The 18,370-nt window shown below is 37.7% G+C and overlaps 1 protein-coding gene across 13 annotated transcripts in view; it reads left to right on the top strand.

The window, feature by feature from the left end:
• Window positions 1-18,370, top strand: part of LOC137926155 (zinc finger protein 260-like) — a 61,663-nt gene that overhangs the window by 10,389 nt on the left and 32,904 nt on the right. The window contains exon 5 of one of the 13 annotated variants that reach the window (XM_068769705.1): window positions 16,041-17,121. The exons of 9 other annotated variants lie outside the window; for them this stretch is intronic. In XM_068769705.1, the coding sequence (XP_068625806.1) occupies window positions 16,041-17,101 (1,061 nt within the window). In that variant the 3' untranslated portion in view covers window positions 17,102-17,121. Of the gene's footprint in view, window positions 1-5,256; window positions 6,253-7,935; window positions 8,989-11,147; window positions 12,497-16,040; window positions 17,122-18,370 lie in introns of those variants that run through there. 3 more of the 13 variants (XM_068769704.1, XM_068769706.1, XM_068769709.1) reach the window with 3 other exon arrangements.

Here is an 18,370-nt window from a genome sequence, read left to right as displayed (position 1 = left end):
GGGTTCGGAGCTCGGTAAGTATTATTGTTTTGTTGTTAATATTTATGTATGTATTTGTTTGTGTGACGTAAAGACATTTCCATACGATACGGCTTTTGCGCGACAGGGTTGTGTGAGCGGGTGTTTATTTTAATCTGGTAAAGCTTTTTAATTATGGGATTAGATTTTAGATTTTTATTTTGTTTCTAACTGGTAACACGGTTTCCATTAATGGTTTTATATCTATTTCGCGACGGCATACAAAATTTATAACACATATAAAAATGGCGGCGTTGTGTAAGAGAGAGAAGACCGATATGGTCGTTCTTTGTTTTAAATGAATTCGAATTTGATTATCCGACTTTCATGGTTCCCTCAAATCGAAATGCTAAACGCGTATCGCGAGTGACAGAGAGAGCGGAAGTTGAGGTTCGATTAGTGGTCTCTTTCGTTCATTCCCTGTAGTCCCAATACTCTGCTAAAGCGATAGAAAAATTTGGCGGCTTCCTCATTCCTGTAATTCACCGTAAGCGCTTTGCCTGCTAAACCTCAGAGAAATAATAATGAAATACAAAGTTTAAGTTGGATGGCATATTTTAGCTTTGTCTTTTTAAAACAAAGTTTTGTGTGGTCCGTATTACTTCAAAAATCTTGCTCTAATGCTACCAAAACCGCTATACCGCGCCTTTGGAAAGCGCGGCGGGGTGGGGACCAAAGAAATGAAGCATGAGCGGATTGATAAAACCCATGCCCATGTCTAAATCGCGTTGTAGCAGTTTCTCAGAAGAATTGCTTAAAGTGTTTAAATTAGACAACCTTGAAGGATCCTTTGAAGATTCACCCCTTTTTGATTATTTTTTTCAAAATTTTCGGTCGCTTTAGGGAACGATTCCTGGAGTGACCATAAGAAAGGTACCCCTTAAAGGTGACGACAAGTGCCCGTTAAACCGTATGACGTCATTAACCGTCAATAAACATACAACTGATAAGGTTTTTTAGATAGATAGTAACCTAAGTACTAACGACAGTCTAATCCCATCAATCAAGTTAAAATATTGTAATTTAAGTATTGGACCCGTTCACTTAACTCTGTGTGCGATCTCGCAAATCACCGAACAATGAGTGTTGAATTGTTTATATATTAGTACATGCGTACACGCTGGTTTTATCTCCAATTTTTTGTCATCGATTTGAGATGGCAAAGTTTAGATTTAGTCTTCTTCTTTGTCGGAAGCCACTACTCGCTCTCGGAGTCCGTTAAGCTTTTATGTTGCTTAGGTAGACGTTTCATGGAATGACAGGGCAAAAGGACCTCAAAGAGTGGACCTTGACTTAGGATGTTCCACAAGAAAGCTCTAAGGTTTCCCTCGTAGAGTAGTACCTGAACAGTTGTTTGTACCACCAACGAAACTCGGCTGTGGTCCAAATTAAAGGCGGTAGAGATATCGCCTTGCTAAACATGCCATCTCATTTCTAATGTAGACGGTAAAAAGCCTTTATGGCCGCGTGGTATGCAATTGTTCTGTGATTTGCGGGTAGTTGAAAGATTTGTTATTTTATATGTACCCTTTAAACAAATGTTTGGTCTTATACTGAGACTATCTGAACCTTGATAATATAATTTATACTTTTAAACGTATTTTTGGTATTTTACACTGACATTTTTTTAAAATGTACAAAGAATCGATTTTCTTCGAAATTGTAATCGATGAGTAGGTTCGAATTATTTTAATTCGATTAATTTGAATTGAGACATTACGTCATTCCTTTGAGACGTTAAAATATTCCTAATGATTTTATTTTAATAGTTTAACAAAATAAAATCGGTTTTATTCGTATCGAATCACCGAATCGATTTGAATAATTTAACTCGATTCTTTCTGATTTGTACGTCACGTGACCTGTAGACGATTTTATTAAGAGAGAATAATTAAATGAATATAACTGAATTATTTTATTAGTTTCTATGGATTTTTCGGAGGAATAGGATAAACTAATAAGATTCGTAACGTATATCTCAATGAGAGAAGCTATTGATCATTAAGAGACCATACGAGGGAATAAAGACAGTCTTAGTGGGAATTGAAACCAAAGAGTCCATATGTCACGTCAATGATTAGAAGTCGTGATCGTGCATGCAAGTAAACATGAAGTAACTTGAAAACTTGATGTATAAAGAAAAAAAGAAAGAACTTTAGGAGTAAAGTGAGTTTTATATCCTAAATGAAATGAGAGACGGTTGTGTAAAGTCAACCTCTAAACTGTTCCATACGGAACGATATCACGGAATGCTTGTTATGACAGAATAATATGGTTATTTATACACCTAAATTCGTACGTCAAGAAGATTTTTATTCTTCCTTCGCGGATTAAATTTGGCGGTAATATTGGCTATTTAAAAAAATTATAAGAATCTAATTAGATAGAAAAATCGGAAGTATATAAACAAGATAAAAATTAAATTGTACTGTCATAGGAAAGGAAAACTATTGGGATATTTCAAGAGCGAAGATGAAGCAAGAAAGGTAACGTAAAGAAGAAAACTAGTAAGCCAGAGGAATGTGAGATATTTGGAGGAAAAATAGAGGAATACCTTACTGAGATTGTGATAGAAAAAAGAGATAAAAATATATAAATGAAAGTGAAAAAATTATTAAATTATAAAAAACAATATCTCTGCCAAGATACGGTTGAAAGAGGCGTCCCCAATAAAGAGGGCCATATAAAAAAATGGTTGTGTATATAGACATAAAATTGCTGAGACGGTTTGAGGATATATACTATATATCATATCGTATCTAATATATGTCGGAGTGAAGCTCTATTGATATTAGTAAAAAGTGCAAAGTCATTGCTGAAATGACAAACATTAATTTGGTGGTAATTATTCTCCCCAATAAGACAGATTCGAACAATATTATATTTGACTAACAGGGAAATGTCTTATTAGATCTGAACTGTCTGGTTTAAGATTCTTTCTATGCCTCCGGTGGCCTGATTTTACGCTAAACTTCAAAATATATGTAAATGTTAAACAAAACTTATATAATGTGCGTATTACCCCTACTTAAAAAATATGCGCATACCCTCCAATAACTATGCTTAATGCGATAGAATAAATTTTAACTTTGCACTCTCTACACACGTTCATTGAATTTATGATCTATGATCATATTATTATTCAAACATTATTATTAATTTATAGTGGAAAATAATATACATGCTATATTACCCGTTCGAGTTCCAAGCCTGATCGCGATGTTCAAGTTTTATGTCGAGAATGCCCAGCATATTTCGAGCACTGCAGACAAGCTGACGGTGCGTTATGGATTGCGGTTTTGGAACGCACCGGTTTAGTTACGCAAGTACATCACACGGCTCCTTTTGGTGTAAATAGTATATTTTACAATAGGTAGAATCAGTGGCGTAGCTATGGTATTTGGGGCCTGGGGCAAATTGGGGCTTAGTGCCCCCCCTCCCCCATAAAGAGTCTAAATAATTTCAAAATTCAGAACAGAATGTAGTTATTATATATTTTTTTGGTTCAAAATAATAATAAATATAAATAAAATAACATTAGATCTGAAAAAAAATTTATTGGGAAAATTTAAAAACGAACATTCCTCGCTTTTTGGCCTGCAAAGTCATTAATCACATTTTTAAAATCAATAGTGTCGACTAGTTTGAAACATAGATATGTGTTTTTGGGATTTAGGGCCCTTTTAAAAAACACTATGTGTTTTGCGAATGAAAGGCTTAAACACTGTATATTATAATTTGTAACCGTTTACTTTTTTTAATGTTCATATTATTTAACAACTTTTTTAGCACAAAAATAGAAAATTCGATATTCTTTTTATGTTATTTACTTTAAATTATGGTTTATTAGTAGTTATTTTTCTTTTAACATTTCATTTTACATAATTCAAAAAAATTATTTTCAACTTTGGTGCCCCTCCTGCTTGTGGTGCCTGGTGCGGCCGCCCCGCTCCCCACCTCTTAGCTACGCCACTGGGTAGAATCGTACTATAAAAATACAATAATACATTACAAATTAAAAAGTTTTATTTTTGTTCTTATATTTTATCGAATAAACTTGAAATATTCCTTAAAATAAATTAAATAGAGAATAACAAGTATAATTTGTAGCGTTTGGTGTTTATCAAAACATACTGGATGAACTCCTTTTCTACATCGCGCGCAAATTGTGATACTCATTTAACAAGCGCTATCGCGCCACTTGCTGTTTCTCGGCAATAAGTCAAACAAGCGCTATTGCGCTTCTTGGGTATTCTCGTACATATATAGGGAAAGCGCGATCGCGCTGCTTGAGATTCTTAGCCAGTGTTTTTTCAATACCGTCTTTATTTGTAGGTAGTCAGTAATTGTAAGAGTTACGTGACTTGATTTATTAACGTTCCATACATTCACCATGCGGATGTCGGGTCTATCGTGTCGTACGGAAATGTGATGAGGAACGCCTTCTTGCATTTGAGTTCATCTTTACCGACTCCTCTGTTTACTTAATCAAATTTTAAAAGATCCTACTGCTTTAGAAGTTCGCTCTTGATAAGGCTGAAACCTCTAAGCATGTTTTATAGTCATTCTTCTGTCTTCCAAAACCAGATTCTCAACCTTTTTGACATTTTCTCCTGTAACGGAGGTTGAAGGCCGCCCAGAACGCGGGTCATCTTTACAGCTTGATCTACCTCTTTTAAATTCAGCCACCCAGTACGCAACCGTAGAATAGGGTACAGCATCACCCCCTAATGTCTGCTGAATGTCCAAAAAAATATCCTTCGTAGACATTTTTTTCAAACAGATATTTTATCACCGCACGTAACTCACTTTTATCCATAATTTTGACTTTTTAGCAACTCGTTGCACAAAAAAATTTATTACATGCGAACGAACTGACAAAAACAAGTGACAGTCTGCATAAATATAGTGTGATAGACACTCTTTACTTTGAATATCAAACTTGATCCAAAAAGGTTTCATATATATGCACTTCTAAGAACTTTTTGATTCACCCTGGTACATCCACAGTATACAGTCATTGAGTTATTATGAATTTGTTTCCAGTTGAATGGGTTGCAGTACTTGTTTTGTATCTTTATAATGAAAACCACTTGAGCAATTCGGATTTTCTTCATTTATATAAAGTGGACATGTGTAGCGTGAAAAGTGTATTTGTAATTAATTCTGAAATAGCAATATTAGGTTCGGTGGACGTGCGAAAGTTGCCGGTGGTTACAGAGTTGTTTTCTTTTTTAGAGGAATGCGATCCCGTGAGGAAGAATGCGGAGATGCTCATAAGGCTTACCTCAGCGAGTCCATTCCGGTTGAGCGTCAAGAGTATAATGTGCGTGTACTGCGGTGACCTGTTCGAGGACCCGGACGACTTCCGGGTCCACATGGTGGGGGAGCACGAGAGCTTTCGTGTGAACATGGCTTTTGCGAAGCTACCGAAGTCTGAATTCGTGAAAGTGGACATCACAGACTTAAGCTGCAGGATATGTCTAAAAGGATATAAGAGTCTTCGAAGTATAGCGTCTCACTTGAACGAATCTCACGGGAAAGAGATCCACCTTGATTCTCCTCTAGGTGTCATGCCATATTATCTTAGTAAGGACAACTGGAACTGCGCAGTTTGCAGAAGGAATGTACCTTCGTTGCTCCACCTCAACAAGCACACAGTTACTCACTTTCTTAACTTTGTGTGCGAGACATGCGGCAAGAGTTACATAGCGTCCACCGGCCTTTTAACCCACGTGAGGTCGAAACACGTGGCAGAGTATAGTGCGTATTGCAAACGATGTCAGATGATATTCCCTTCTATCAAGGCGAAACAGATACACCAGAGGACAGATAAGAAGTGTATGACCCACTGTTGCACGGAATGTCCGGAGAGGTTCCCCAGTTACGAGTCCAAACAGAAGCACATGGTGGAAGCCCACGGCATGAGGAGGAAAGAATACAGCTGCATGCGTTGTCCATCCAGCTTCAACCACCGACAGACTTTCTACGACCACTTTAAAAAGTCTCATTCAGTTGACTGTATCTCATGCATGCACTGTGGCCATAAATTCGCGAGCGCTTCCAAACTGAATAGGCATATGAAAAAGCACACCTTAAACTGAATAGGCACTTGGAAAACTAAGCCATAAGTCAAAAGTCGTTAAATTGACTCTAGGCCACAGGCTTAAAGTCGTTATATATAGTGTTATTACTGGTAGTCGTGATGTGATTTGAATTGTTAATAAATAAGCAAATAGCGTAGGCAGAATTTTATTTTCATTTCTACCCTCATTTTAGTTAGTGTTTGTGTTTAACAGTTACATATATTGGAAGATATAATTATTGATTATTTTTTAAACGAAGTTATTATTATCTGAAGTATTTATTGATTATAGCAACAATAAATTTAAGAAAAATTAATGTCAAACTAGTTAACTTTAACTACAAAAAACTGTTCTTATGTTTTACGTATGTGAAATATATTAATTTTAAAACATTTGCTTCAAGCAGTTCGTAACACTAGCACAGCGGCTAGCAACCTTTTTTAACAACGGGCTAATTTAAATGAAATATTTTTGGCAGGCTTCAAAAATACTTATGAATAACTAACAAAACTTTATTTATTATCTACGTTACATTATAAATTATAGAATTTAAAAGAGATTTCATATACAAATAATGCAAAATGAAAAAGACAACAGAAAAACGAATTTACTTGAATTTTTTATTTGGAAATTTAGCACTGTTTTGTTTTTATTACAACCTGGTCAATATGAACCGGAATTGATGGGATAGTTACACGTACGCAGCTTTCTGATAATGCATCTTTTAGTCTTGACCGGTGGTCATTTTTTAATTAATATCATGGTCTTAAACAATTGTTCTCAAACATGTAATTCACGTCTTCTGACGCAATCAGTCTGACTGATGAAGTCGTCGATTAGTAACTTGAAACAAATTGTTTAAGTTGAGTATGGACTACCATTTCATTGTAAATAATTTTTTTAAAATACATTCATGGGAGAAAGTCGATAAAATAAATACGATATAAAACATGCTGTGGCTGACGGATCGCGTGTTCCTCATCCGTGCTATAGTCGGTTATTCTAATACGAATGAAACGCACGTTCGTAAAGAAGTTATCCACTGAAATATCAAAATTGTAGGATTATTCGATGTCAAGACCTGTATATATCAGCTGCCTATGTAAAACTGTCTTACATTTACCCTTAAATGTATTTCGTTTCCAATATATTGGTGTCTTTTTCCAAACGCACTTTGATATATCTCATCACCACGACAGCCGATTTACGTTCACTGCAAAGCATAGACCTCTCTCAAATATCGCCAGTGACTAGTCTTGCGTAGTCATAATCCATCCACTTCCTGCGATCTTGACTAAGTACATGTAGTGGAGAGCTGACGTATTTAATGGAATCAGGCGTTACCTTGCGGAAGTCCATCCTAAGTTAGAAAAGGACCAATATTTAGCCACTTCCGCAAATGTGGTCGTAGTCGTGCAACAAAAAAAAAAAAACTTACGAACGCCGCGTCCACTAGCTCGTGGTCGCCTCTCGACAAAATTTCGGCCCCAATGACCGTTGGTTGCACGTGCACGAGGCTTTTGGGGCTATTTCGGTGGCCTTGGTTCTGTAACGGATCTCTTCATTTCTAATTCCATCTCGCGAAGCTCTGAGTACGGCCTTCATGACCATCTAGGTGACCTGGAGCCTTATAATATCCATCGTAAACGACTACGTCTTAGATCCACATGTTACCTTCAATGCACACCGATCTCCGACTTCAGATATTGCAGTTTTGGTGCAAAGAAAATGTAATCTGGATGAATAGACTCCTACACTGCTGTTTTAGAAACAAATAATACATTTAAGGGTTTAACCCAAAGTCACAAAGTTTCTTCTCTGTTTGTTCTAGAGTTCGATCACTTCCTCGTGACGAGAAGCAACGCAAAGTTAGTTTTGGAATACTCTACAGCGTATCCTTTCCGATTACCCGCCGATTCTATGGTTTGCGTGTACTGCTGCGAAAGCTATGAGGACCCCAAGGACTATAGAGTGCATCATCAGCGAGAGCACAGTGAGTTTCACGTGGACACGGCTTTTGCGCATATCTTTAATAATTACACGGAGTACCTCAAAGTGGATTGCGCTGAGCTAGCTTGCAGGCTTTGCTCGAATCGCTACGACACGCTCAACTCTATGGCGGAACACCTGGTGGTAATCCACGATATTGCCATCAAGTTGAACGTTGAGATAGGAATGCAGATGTTTAAGCTGGGAGCGGAGAGGTGGTTGTGCGCGATCTGTGAAGCGAAGCTCCCGTGCCTGAGATCCCTCAGTCGCCACACCAGCTGCCACTACCATAAGTACACTTGTGAGACCTGTGGCAAATCCTACGTAAACCAGGAGAACTTGACTCGTCACCTCGCGTACGGTCATAGCGAGTTCAAAGTATGTCTCCGTTGCAAGAAATGCTTTCCGAATTGTGAGGCTAGAAGAGAGCATGTACTAGCTTCGAAGAATTGCTGGCCTTTAAGCTGCAGCTCGTGTGGTCAGAGATTCGCGAACAGGAAATCGAGGTTCGATCACCTTGTCCAGGTCCATGCGAAGTCGCCCAAGACTTACACGTGTCCGGAATGCGGGCAGGCGTTCGATAAGTGGCGAATATATCGCGCCCATTTCGTGGTCACTCACACAACTAACAACTACTCTTGTACTTTCTGCGAGCAGAAGTTTGATAACAGGAGAAGTTTACTAGACCATAGAGTTATTCATACGAAGGAGAAGGACTACCCTTGTACTGTCTGTCCGAAGTTGTTCAGTAGGAAGAAGAATCTTCAGCAGCACATGTGGATACATAGAGAGCAGAAGCGTTTTGAATGTATACCATGCAAGAAGCAGTTCAATCAGAGAGTCAGTTGGAAGACGCATATGAAGTCATATCATCCGGATTTAGTAAACTTTTAGACAGGGTAAACCTTTTGATATACTCAAAGTATTATTGCGGAATTGTAGATCGGGATTAGAGTAAAGATATATACATTTATATATACTAACACTATTTCCAGAAGACACAATCTCGCCAAACGTAGAACAGAAATACAGACAGACAAGCAAGTGTTCACTGTACTTAGCAACTCGTGAATTTCGTTGTAGATATGATACGAACACTTATCGCACTGATTCACTAAAAACTATTCGCACTTTTCACCACTTCACTTAATAACTTCATTTCAAATCGCTAAGGCTTTATAAACTGCTCTGGTCCGTTGTTTGGCTTTATATAATGTCATTGGTTATAGATGTAAAAGCTATACGAGTTGAACGCATGGTTCTTCAGCAAAAAGTATTTAAGTTCTTACACCAACTTCAAGTGATCACTCTAAATTTTTTTTTTAATTGGAATGCAAAAGGCAATGACATTCGACAGTTAAGTCTGCAAAAACAGATGGTAAACTTTTTAAATTAATTTTAATAATCCGAAATTGGAAAGCGCATTTTTACTATATTATCATTATGTTTATTTATTTCTGAAACTTTTGATTTTTGGATAATTTGTACCGTACCATACATTTATTGACATCGAATGAGATATACATTCACCGCTTTAAAGTTTTTTATATTTATAGGCAATTATCATACATGTCTTACACGTTGAGAATTTACATACAAATTAAATATATTTCGGAGTCTTCATGTATTTTTCAGAACTTTAGACATAAAACCTAACTTACATGTCCGAGGATCTATCTATGGATTCTCAGCGCATTGACTGCCTTACATGTTACTTGATGTTAAATAGTATTTAGCTTGTTTTGTTTTTGATGATTTACTTTGCTTGCCTCTGATTGATTATTTGTTATATCTGTACATATTCGTTTATCGTTTTTAACTACACGACCCGGTATAAAACTATTTGTACTATTCTTTAATGTTAGGAGAAAAATATATTTATAAAAACAACTTGATTTGAATGCGGTATATGAAAATGTCAAGGATCAATTACTTAAAAAATGGCAACAACATTCGGCCATGATTGGACGTGTCAAATATATATTAATAAAAATGTCTTATTGGTGCTTTTATGGGGCTCGAATAAAAAGTCAATTTGTATTCAAAAGATGTGGTTTATTTACAGCACCGAGATGTAGTCATTTACGTGTAATGACTATTTGCGCACAATTTCGTAATTATGCGATCACTCAACTATAATTCCGCGACCACATTAAGTGTTTACGCCGCGAACTCTACTTCACTTAGACGACACTCGGTAACGTCCCGATTATATCGATACATTGTCGACGAGATGTCGGACGTAAAAACTCCATGCTTTCCTCTAGATCCGTCCTTAACCCTTTCGTTACCAGCGCTGGAGTCAGCCGGCGTCCACTGGACGACCCGTGTGTACCAGCGCCGGAGTTAGACGGCATCCACCTTGTAATGTGCAATTATGTGTAGATCCCTGTTTTAAGATTTATTACAGCCAAATAAATTACTAACAATTATCCTAACTTCTATTTTTAATTAATATACCAGTAAAATCTTGAAATATGTAACACAAATGAGAAAATCAGCTTACCGCCATACAATGCGTGCACTTTGCGACGCACATGCCCAGCACATGGTTCAGTAGCGTCAATTCGGCGGAACGGACTGCCGTAAGGAAAGGGTTAAAAACCCGTAGGCGGGCAATTTCTAGACTGTTCGACGACGGAAACGAACCGCCATTGTAGTCCGTGCTTTGTTTTATATTACCTGTCAGTTGCAGTGAAAGATGCAATAACGTATAATAGAGCATAAATAATTTTATTGACTTATTCACCCCGCCTGCCCTTTTATGGCGCGCCGTCAGCCCCGACTGGCTCGTTCGTGAAATTCGTCCTTTATTCCCAGCGATATTTGTGACTAATATTTGAGTTGTCGTCACTTTAACATACTTTGACACACCCACACCCATTCTTTTAGTTAGAGTACATGGTATATCATAAACCAATGCCAGGTTGAAATTTGGCGGATGTAAAAGGATTGTGAAAGTTAAGAGGAGAAGCAAAAAATAAAGAGATAGTGATAAGTACGTGGAATTGGAAGAAGGCACTAAATGACCGAGGGCATTTCTTTTTGTTCTAGAACTTGACCCTTATTTCATCGCGAGAAAAAACGCCGAGATAGTCGTGAAATATGCCACAGCGTACCCGTTCAGGCTTCCGGAGGATGCTATGGTATGTGTGTACTGTTGCGAGGGTTACGAGGACCCGGCGGAGTATAGAAAGCACATGGATGTAGAACACCAGACCTTCAAACTCCGGATGGCGTTCATCCATTGCTCTGAAGGCTATATCAAAGTTGACTGCACAGATCTACGCTGTCGTATTTGTTTTGAAAGGTTTGACGCGATAGACGACGTCGCTAGGCATTTGAAAGAGAAACACCAAGAGAACTTAAATTTGAATTACGAGATAGGCATCCAACCTTTTAAACTGGAGAAGGACCGTCTGTTCTGTGCCATATGTCGTCTAAAGTCGCCTTGCATTCGTCAACTTAGTAGACATATACAGACACATTTCTTGAAGTACACGTGCGAAGCATGCGGAAAATCATACGCAACCATCACCGCCTTAAGACATCACATCACTTACTCTCACACAGGCGAGAACAGAATATGTAGGAAGTGTAAAAGTACTTTTGGTAATTTAGAAGCGAAGCGACAACATTTGGCCGAGTCACGGAAATGCTGGTCCCACTTATGCAATGTTTGCGGAGAACGATTCATGACGTGGACCTTGAAACAGGCACACCTGACCCAAGTCCACGGTACCCAGAAACGCTCCCATATCTGCCCAGAGTGCGGGGAGATGTTCTTTGACAGGAAGAAGTATAGAGTCCATTTCAAGATATCTCACACGGACGACAATTTCGTCTGCTCCTGCTGTGGCATGAAATTCGATACAAAGCGGAATCTAGAAGAGCACAGAGTTGTCCACACAAAAGAAAAACTCTTCCCCTGTCCAGTGTGCTCAAAGTCATTTCCAAGAAAGAAGAATTTGGTTCAGCACATGTGGATCCACAGCGAGCAGAAGCGCTTCGGCTGCGATATATGCAACAAGCAATTCAACCAGAGGGTCAGTTGGAAGACGCATATGAAGTCTTACCATCCGGATTTAAATTTCGAAGCGACGAAAAATAACAATGTCAAAATAGTTTTAACCGTCCTGAAAACAGACCAATGATCAAATTGTAGTTAGATAACAAATTATAGGGAACAAAATAACGTCTAAAAATAAGTTTATAAATAATCTGTGGTAATCGGGGAAGTCCCTTTATGTGCGATTCCGTGATTGGTTGGCCCGCTTCAACTACGCCATGGACGACATTGATAGGTAGTCTTTTATTCGAAAATTATTGTATATTTTTTATCTGTTGTTTTTAAATTATATTTAAGTTACTTTGTTGACATAAACCGTTACGTATGTACTGTTTAATGGACAATTTATTGAAAAAATTGCAATAGATAGGTTAAAAATAAAAATAAGCTTTAAAATTTTTACACCTATTTCTAATCACCATGTATAAAGTTATCATTCTGAAGTTTACATCAATTAATTTTTTTTGCAATGCAACAATAATTTAAAAGTGGGTATTCCTAATTTTGAAAATGATTTTTATTACTTTTATATATTCTCGTTATTTATTATTGCTGAAACAATTGATTTTAATGGATTTGCCATACAATTCACAAATGACCTATACATTCTCTTTATAGTTTTTACTATATACTGTTATGTACTCTGGATTAACTCTAAATGAAACGCCACTGGTTTACAAGGAGTCTTTTATTCACAAATCAGATGGTCGCCCTACTTTAACACAGAGTATTCTTTCGCTTAGTCCGAAATACGCTTCCAAATCGCTCAAGAAATCACTGTCCGAATAATTTGCCCCATAGTCACTTTGTACCACTGATCGTAGATCTTAATCTTATAACTCGAAAAACAACACTGAACTCAATCAATTTTGCAACTATCCATCGCTACTTGATTTCAAGCGTGCATTTTTATTATGGACCAGACCAAAAATACTAACATTAGTAGATACGTCAAATATGCAGATGTCTCTCAGTAAATTCGGCAATTGAAATTTGAAGATCTATTATTTCTACAATTGTATTTTGTTGTTATGTCGAGTCTCTGTGAACACTGTCAAAAGTAGAAATAAAAAAATCACAGTTCAGAAATTGTGTAACAAAGACCTTGTGAAAAGGAATCTGGTATAATTCAGTGAAATCATCTATAGTTATATTGTTAGATGTTTTTGCTGTTTATACTTTGATTACTCATTTATCTCACCATCCATCAACGACATCCATTGTTTTTTTGTGTTCAAAATTATGTGATGTTCTAAATTTAAAACTAATTTTATTACTCGTAACAGGTTTTTCGGTAATTTTGCTTTCGACGTAGATTCATACCGTTGTCACTCATATAAGGCATAGGCGTTTTTGGTTTCGGTGAAATCTTCTGGATGTTCAAGATGCGTTGCTTCTGGGGGGAGGACAGGTTTATGTGGGATACCTACTTCCTAAAACCCCCCATGATCGCCCTCTGCGCTATACAGGGGACCGCGATATCTACTGGTCAGGTATTCTAACGCGGTCTTCCTTAGCGTTGTGCTATTTTAGATAGTCCGTCTCGGGGTATGCGTGTGTACTAGCTTGGCAGGTAGGATCGCAGTGTATTATGGAACGCAGAGGACGCTGCTGTCCATCCTCTGGAAACTTCTTTGTGAGGAGTGGCAATTCTATATAATTAATGCACAGTGTGAATTTATATATCCCGGGATCGCAACTCGAAATTCTTACTACTAGGGTTACCATTGGCCAAATGTATTCAAATTCAGAAATTCATTATTCAATAAATGTTGGAATATGTCTCTTAATTACATATTGGTGAGTCTAATATCTATTCGCACATAAAGCATTCAGATTCGGATTATAAAGGCGAACAATGATTGTATTAGAGGTAAACGGATAGTAATGTCGTTTCTTAAGTTAAATTCATGCGACTACATTGTTTACAAGTTTTTATTTCTGGTCAACGATACATTCACCTAAGTTATCAACAACCTTTTGCCATCTAGTATACAATGTCTTTTAAGTGCGTAATGAGCTGCCAAATGGCAATCAAATATTGAAATCCGCAGAAAGGACATAACTTTCCGGTCGCCCTGTTATATTTATAAACATTGGAATTCAAGACGTTATCTAGTAAAGTTTCGTAAATCCGGGACTTATTGTTTAACATATCTAAGAGTCGATTTGGAGATCTCTGAGTCTGAGCTAGGGCTATGGTGAACAACTCAGGTGAAACTTGACTATCTTCTATGAAATACGTAAACAGAAGAGATAAATTGAGGTTATATGAATGTATATACCATACATATTACCATCTGCCTGGGGTGTCTTTGTAAATGTTCGTATAAAATACATTTCAAAAAATGTAAACTTTTGTTGCCCTCTCCATGGATTTTTGTTAATATATCTACAATGTATATTGAACAATTGTTATAATTTTTTTAATTGTTATTGGTCGGTGATTGGCTTTGTAAGGTGAAAAGATAGTGTTATTTAAACAGTTTATTCTGAGGGTAGTTCTTTATTTTAGTTTTAAATAAATTTTTAACGAATATAATTTTTTTTTATTTTTATTTATTATTACCTATCTTAAATTGATCGTAGCATAGGTAAAGGTAAACACGAAACATATTTACGTTAATATACAGCAAATTTTTTTGAAAAAAATTTCGGCAATTGTTTCTGAAAATATTATTTTTTGAATAAGGAATACCATACATTCTTTTTAATGGTTTCACACCTATAACCAATTAAATCTTTTAGGTTATATTTGCTAAAAATCAAAATACATCCTTGGTATCGTATTAAAAAAAAGAATGATAAAATACCATCACGGAGGATAAAACGGAGTTAAAATTAAAAAATAAGGAGTATACTAGAGTTTATAGATAGAAATAGAGTACACATGTACTTAAAAAAGGCAATTTTGTAATGTGCTGGTAATGAAGCTAGAATTGGAATATGCTGGAGGTGGGCTGCATTCAACCGGTCCTATTGGAAATCTACGAAAGAGACCTAAAAACTCCCTTAGCGAAATATCACACTTCACTCCCCCTTTCTTCCCTAAGACCAAAAAGAGGCTTTCTAAGAACGTAATGTTCCCATCTCAGGGTTTCCACAAACAGCAATAACTCAGAATACATCACACTTAAACACGAATACGGTGCACCAAAGTTAAGCGACACAAAGGTCATAAACCGCAACGGACGGACAACATAAACGTACAGCAGATTCCGTCCACGTCTCCAGGCACAGCCAGGGCGATCAGAGGTAGGATCCCACCTTCCTCTCTCCATCCCCCCCCTACACTCATTACACTGTACAATCACACTCATATCGTATACCTTTGTGCCAACGTCTTCGTTGACTAGTTTCATTTTGTTAGGTGCTTCGACCCGTTCCGATGAAGTTGCTAAAGCCACTGGGATAGCAGCATTAACATCAACAGATACAATATATGATTACTTTCGTTCAGATGTCCAAGGTTTTCTGTAATAATATGAACCAAGCTACTCAGTCCAACAAAATGTTTTTTTCTTTATGAATGGCAGCTGAAAGTAAATATGTCTTTGCAATTGCAATAAATTAACATCGTTTTGGGCTATAATGTCTCAATGTTTTACATTTAAAAATTTGTCTTATAACTAATATCTCCATTGCAACACAAAAAAAATGTTTTTGTTACACTTATATATTTATAGGCAGTTTATACAATTGATCCCTTGTGAATTCCACTAAAGTATAGTTACAAATGTCTGTTTTCCGATCATCTTTGTTAATTATGTTCATGGCCCTCACTGCCGGAGTGGATTGGGCTCGGCCGAGTCAATGACTTATCCTTTGAAACGAGGCAGCTAGGCGCCGATAGTCACCGGAGTTTTTTCTTTTTCTAGAAACAGTTCTGGTGAGTCACAAACAGAAAGCGAAACGGAACGCCGAAGTAGTGTTACAGTGCTCCACAGTGTACCCGTTCAGACTGCGAGGGAAATACATGCTATGCGTGTACTGCTGCGATGAGTTCAGCGAACCGGCCGCGTACAGGAGACACATGGACGAAACCCACCAGAGATTCTCTGTAGCAACAGCGTTCGCACACTGCGGCAAAGGCAGGGAGTACCTCAAGGTCGACTGCTCCAACATCAAGTGTAGATTATGTTCACAACCCTGTGACTCCCTCCAAGAAATCGCCCAACACATCAATATCTACCACCCGACGAGCAAACTCGACATTAAATATGACATCGGTTTACAACCGTACAAAATTGACAAGGATAAATGGCATTGCTACTTATGCGACATGAAATTCCCGTCTATAACAAAACTGTGCAGACATACAACGTCGCATTACCAAAAATTCACATGCGAGAGCTGTGGAAGATGTTACCTGTCCAGTGAGGCCTTGAATTACCACATAAGATGTAACCACTCAGCCCAGCCGCAGTGCAGAAAGTGCTGGCAAAAGTTCCCGTCGCTGGAGATGAAGAGAGAGCACATGCGGCGGTCGAAGTCCTGTTGGACCTTCTGTTGCATGGATTGTGGTGAGCGCTTCATGTCCTGGGAGTGCAAGCAGAAGCACATGGTCCAGGTGCACGGACAACCCAACACCACATACACCTGCCCCGACTGCGGGGAGATATTTGAGAAGCGGAAGATATTTTACAATCACTTTAAAATGAATCATACGGACGAGAATTACATTTGTTCGTGCTGCGGTATGAAGTGCGGATCTAGGTTGCAGCTGGAAGACCACCGGTTGGTACACACCGGAGAGAAGCCATACGAATGCGGGGTCTGCAAGAAGACCTTTACCAGAAAAAAGAGTTTGACCCAGCACATGTGGATACACAGCGAAACCAAGAGATTCTCATGTCCCGTTTGCGATAAGCAGTTCGCGCAAAAAGTCAGTTTGAAGGGACACTTGAAGTCACATCATCCGGAAATCTCAAATGAATAGTTTAGTTGAGGCGTGTAAGCGTTACCAGATTTGTTTTTGATTTTATTAAAATTTAATTAAATATCTTCTCTTGTTATTTACTAGCAAATTAACAGTAAAATAGGGGACCGTTTCATCATTATTTTGGCAGCCGAGTAACGTCCATAGCGAGGAATAAACCTCTTCCGAAGATACTACGATCACCAGTCTTACTCCGTCGCTTCCAGCGATTTCCCTTTACCGAGAATTTTGCAAAAATTATGAAATGGTGAAAATTCAGTAGGCATTTTTTTTGTTTATCGCTGACCAAATTGATCAGATTGAACTAACAATTGTAATAAAACTAACACGTATGGGAAATTTTATAGAATCCATGGAGATTTGGCGAAGTTTTAGATCGTACTTTAGTCTATTTTCAAAAACGTTGAACAGTATAACGTTAACAAGAAAATCAATATTCCCAAAGGCCATTTAACTTAAGTGAAGTACAACGATCTAGTCAACGAAGTAATTAGGAATAAATTCATAGTGAATTAGGTGTGGTGGTAGGAACTAGTTATAACCTGCTGAAGGAAAAAGGCCTGTTAAGAGCGAAAATCCGCTCATTCCGAAAACAGGTCTTCAAAGTAGCATTGGTTGGAATTATTTAGAATTTTGTTAGGTTGATAAAGAACTTTGGTCAATAAAAGTGAATGCAAATGCATTGTAAATTGTCGTTTTGACCACTGTTAAGGTGCAATATCGTATTGTTCAGCATTGGTGCTAGGATAGACAGATGTTGGTGCCGCTAATTACAAAAGAAATTGCTAGGAAAATTTATGACTTCAACCCGTTCGGAAACCGAGACATGCTCTTGATTTTCCGGAATATGCGACGACCATAACTGATTTTAAAGGGTGAAATGTTTTCAAGTGATTCAACTTTCCAGCCTTTGCAGCAAAGAAGGTTTGATATCTTCCCGGTTTTCCTTTTACACACAGAGATGTTGGTGCAGTGTAATAGATAGCTAGAAATTCTAGAAAATACGACTGTCGCAACCAATCGAGTTTCGGGCTTCTAGGGTAGTCTTGAATTGGAATGCTATCCACGCCACAACACAAGCCAATCCGTTATCCGCCCAAGAACGAATCTACAGTTCGACGGCGCTTGACTGTGTACTTTAAAATAGTAGTAAGCATCTTCGGTACCATCTCATCTCCAATCTTCTGAAATGGTCATTGCAAGTGAAGAGTTACTTTCTTTTACTAAGAAAACACCGTCGTTAATACATACTGAATTCTGTTCAACATA

The sequence above is a fragment of the Battus philenor genome, unplaced genomic scaffold (assembly GCF_028537555.1).
Source record: "Battus philenor isolate CCGP_79_NKW_IND1 unplaced genomic scaffold, ilBatPhil1.0.hap1 SCAF_29, whole genome shotgun sequence".
In the NCBI taxonomy this organism is placed as follows: domain Eukaryota; kingdom Metazoa; phylum Arthropoda; class Insecta; order Lepidoptera; family Papilionidae; genus Battus; species Battus philenor.
This window is presented reverse-complemented; position numbering and strand designations above follow the sequence as displayed.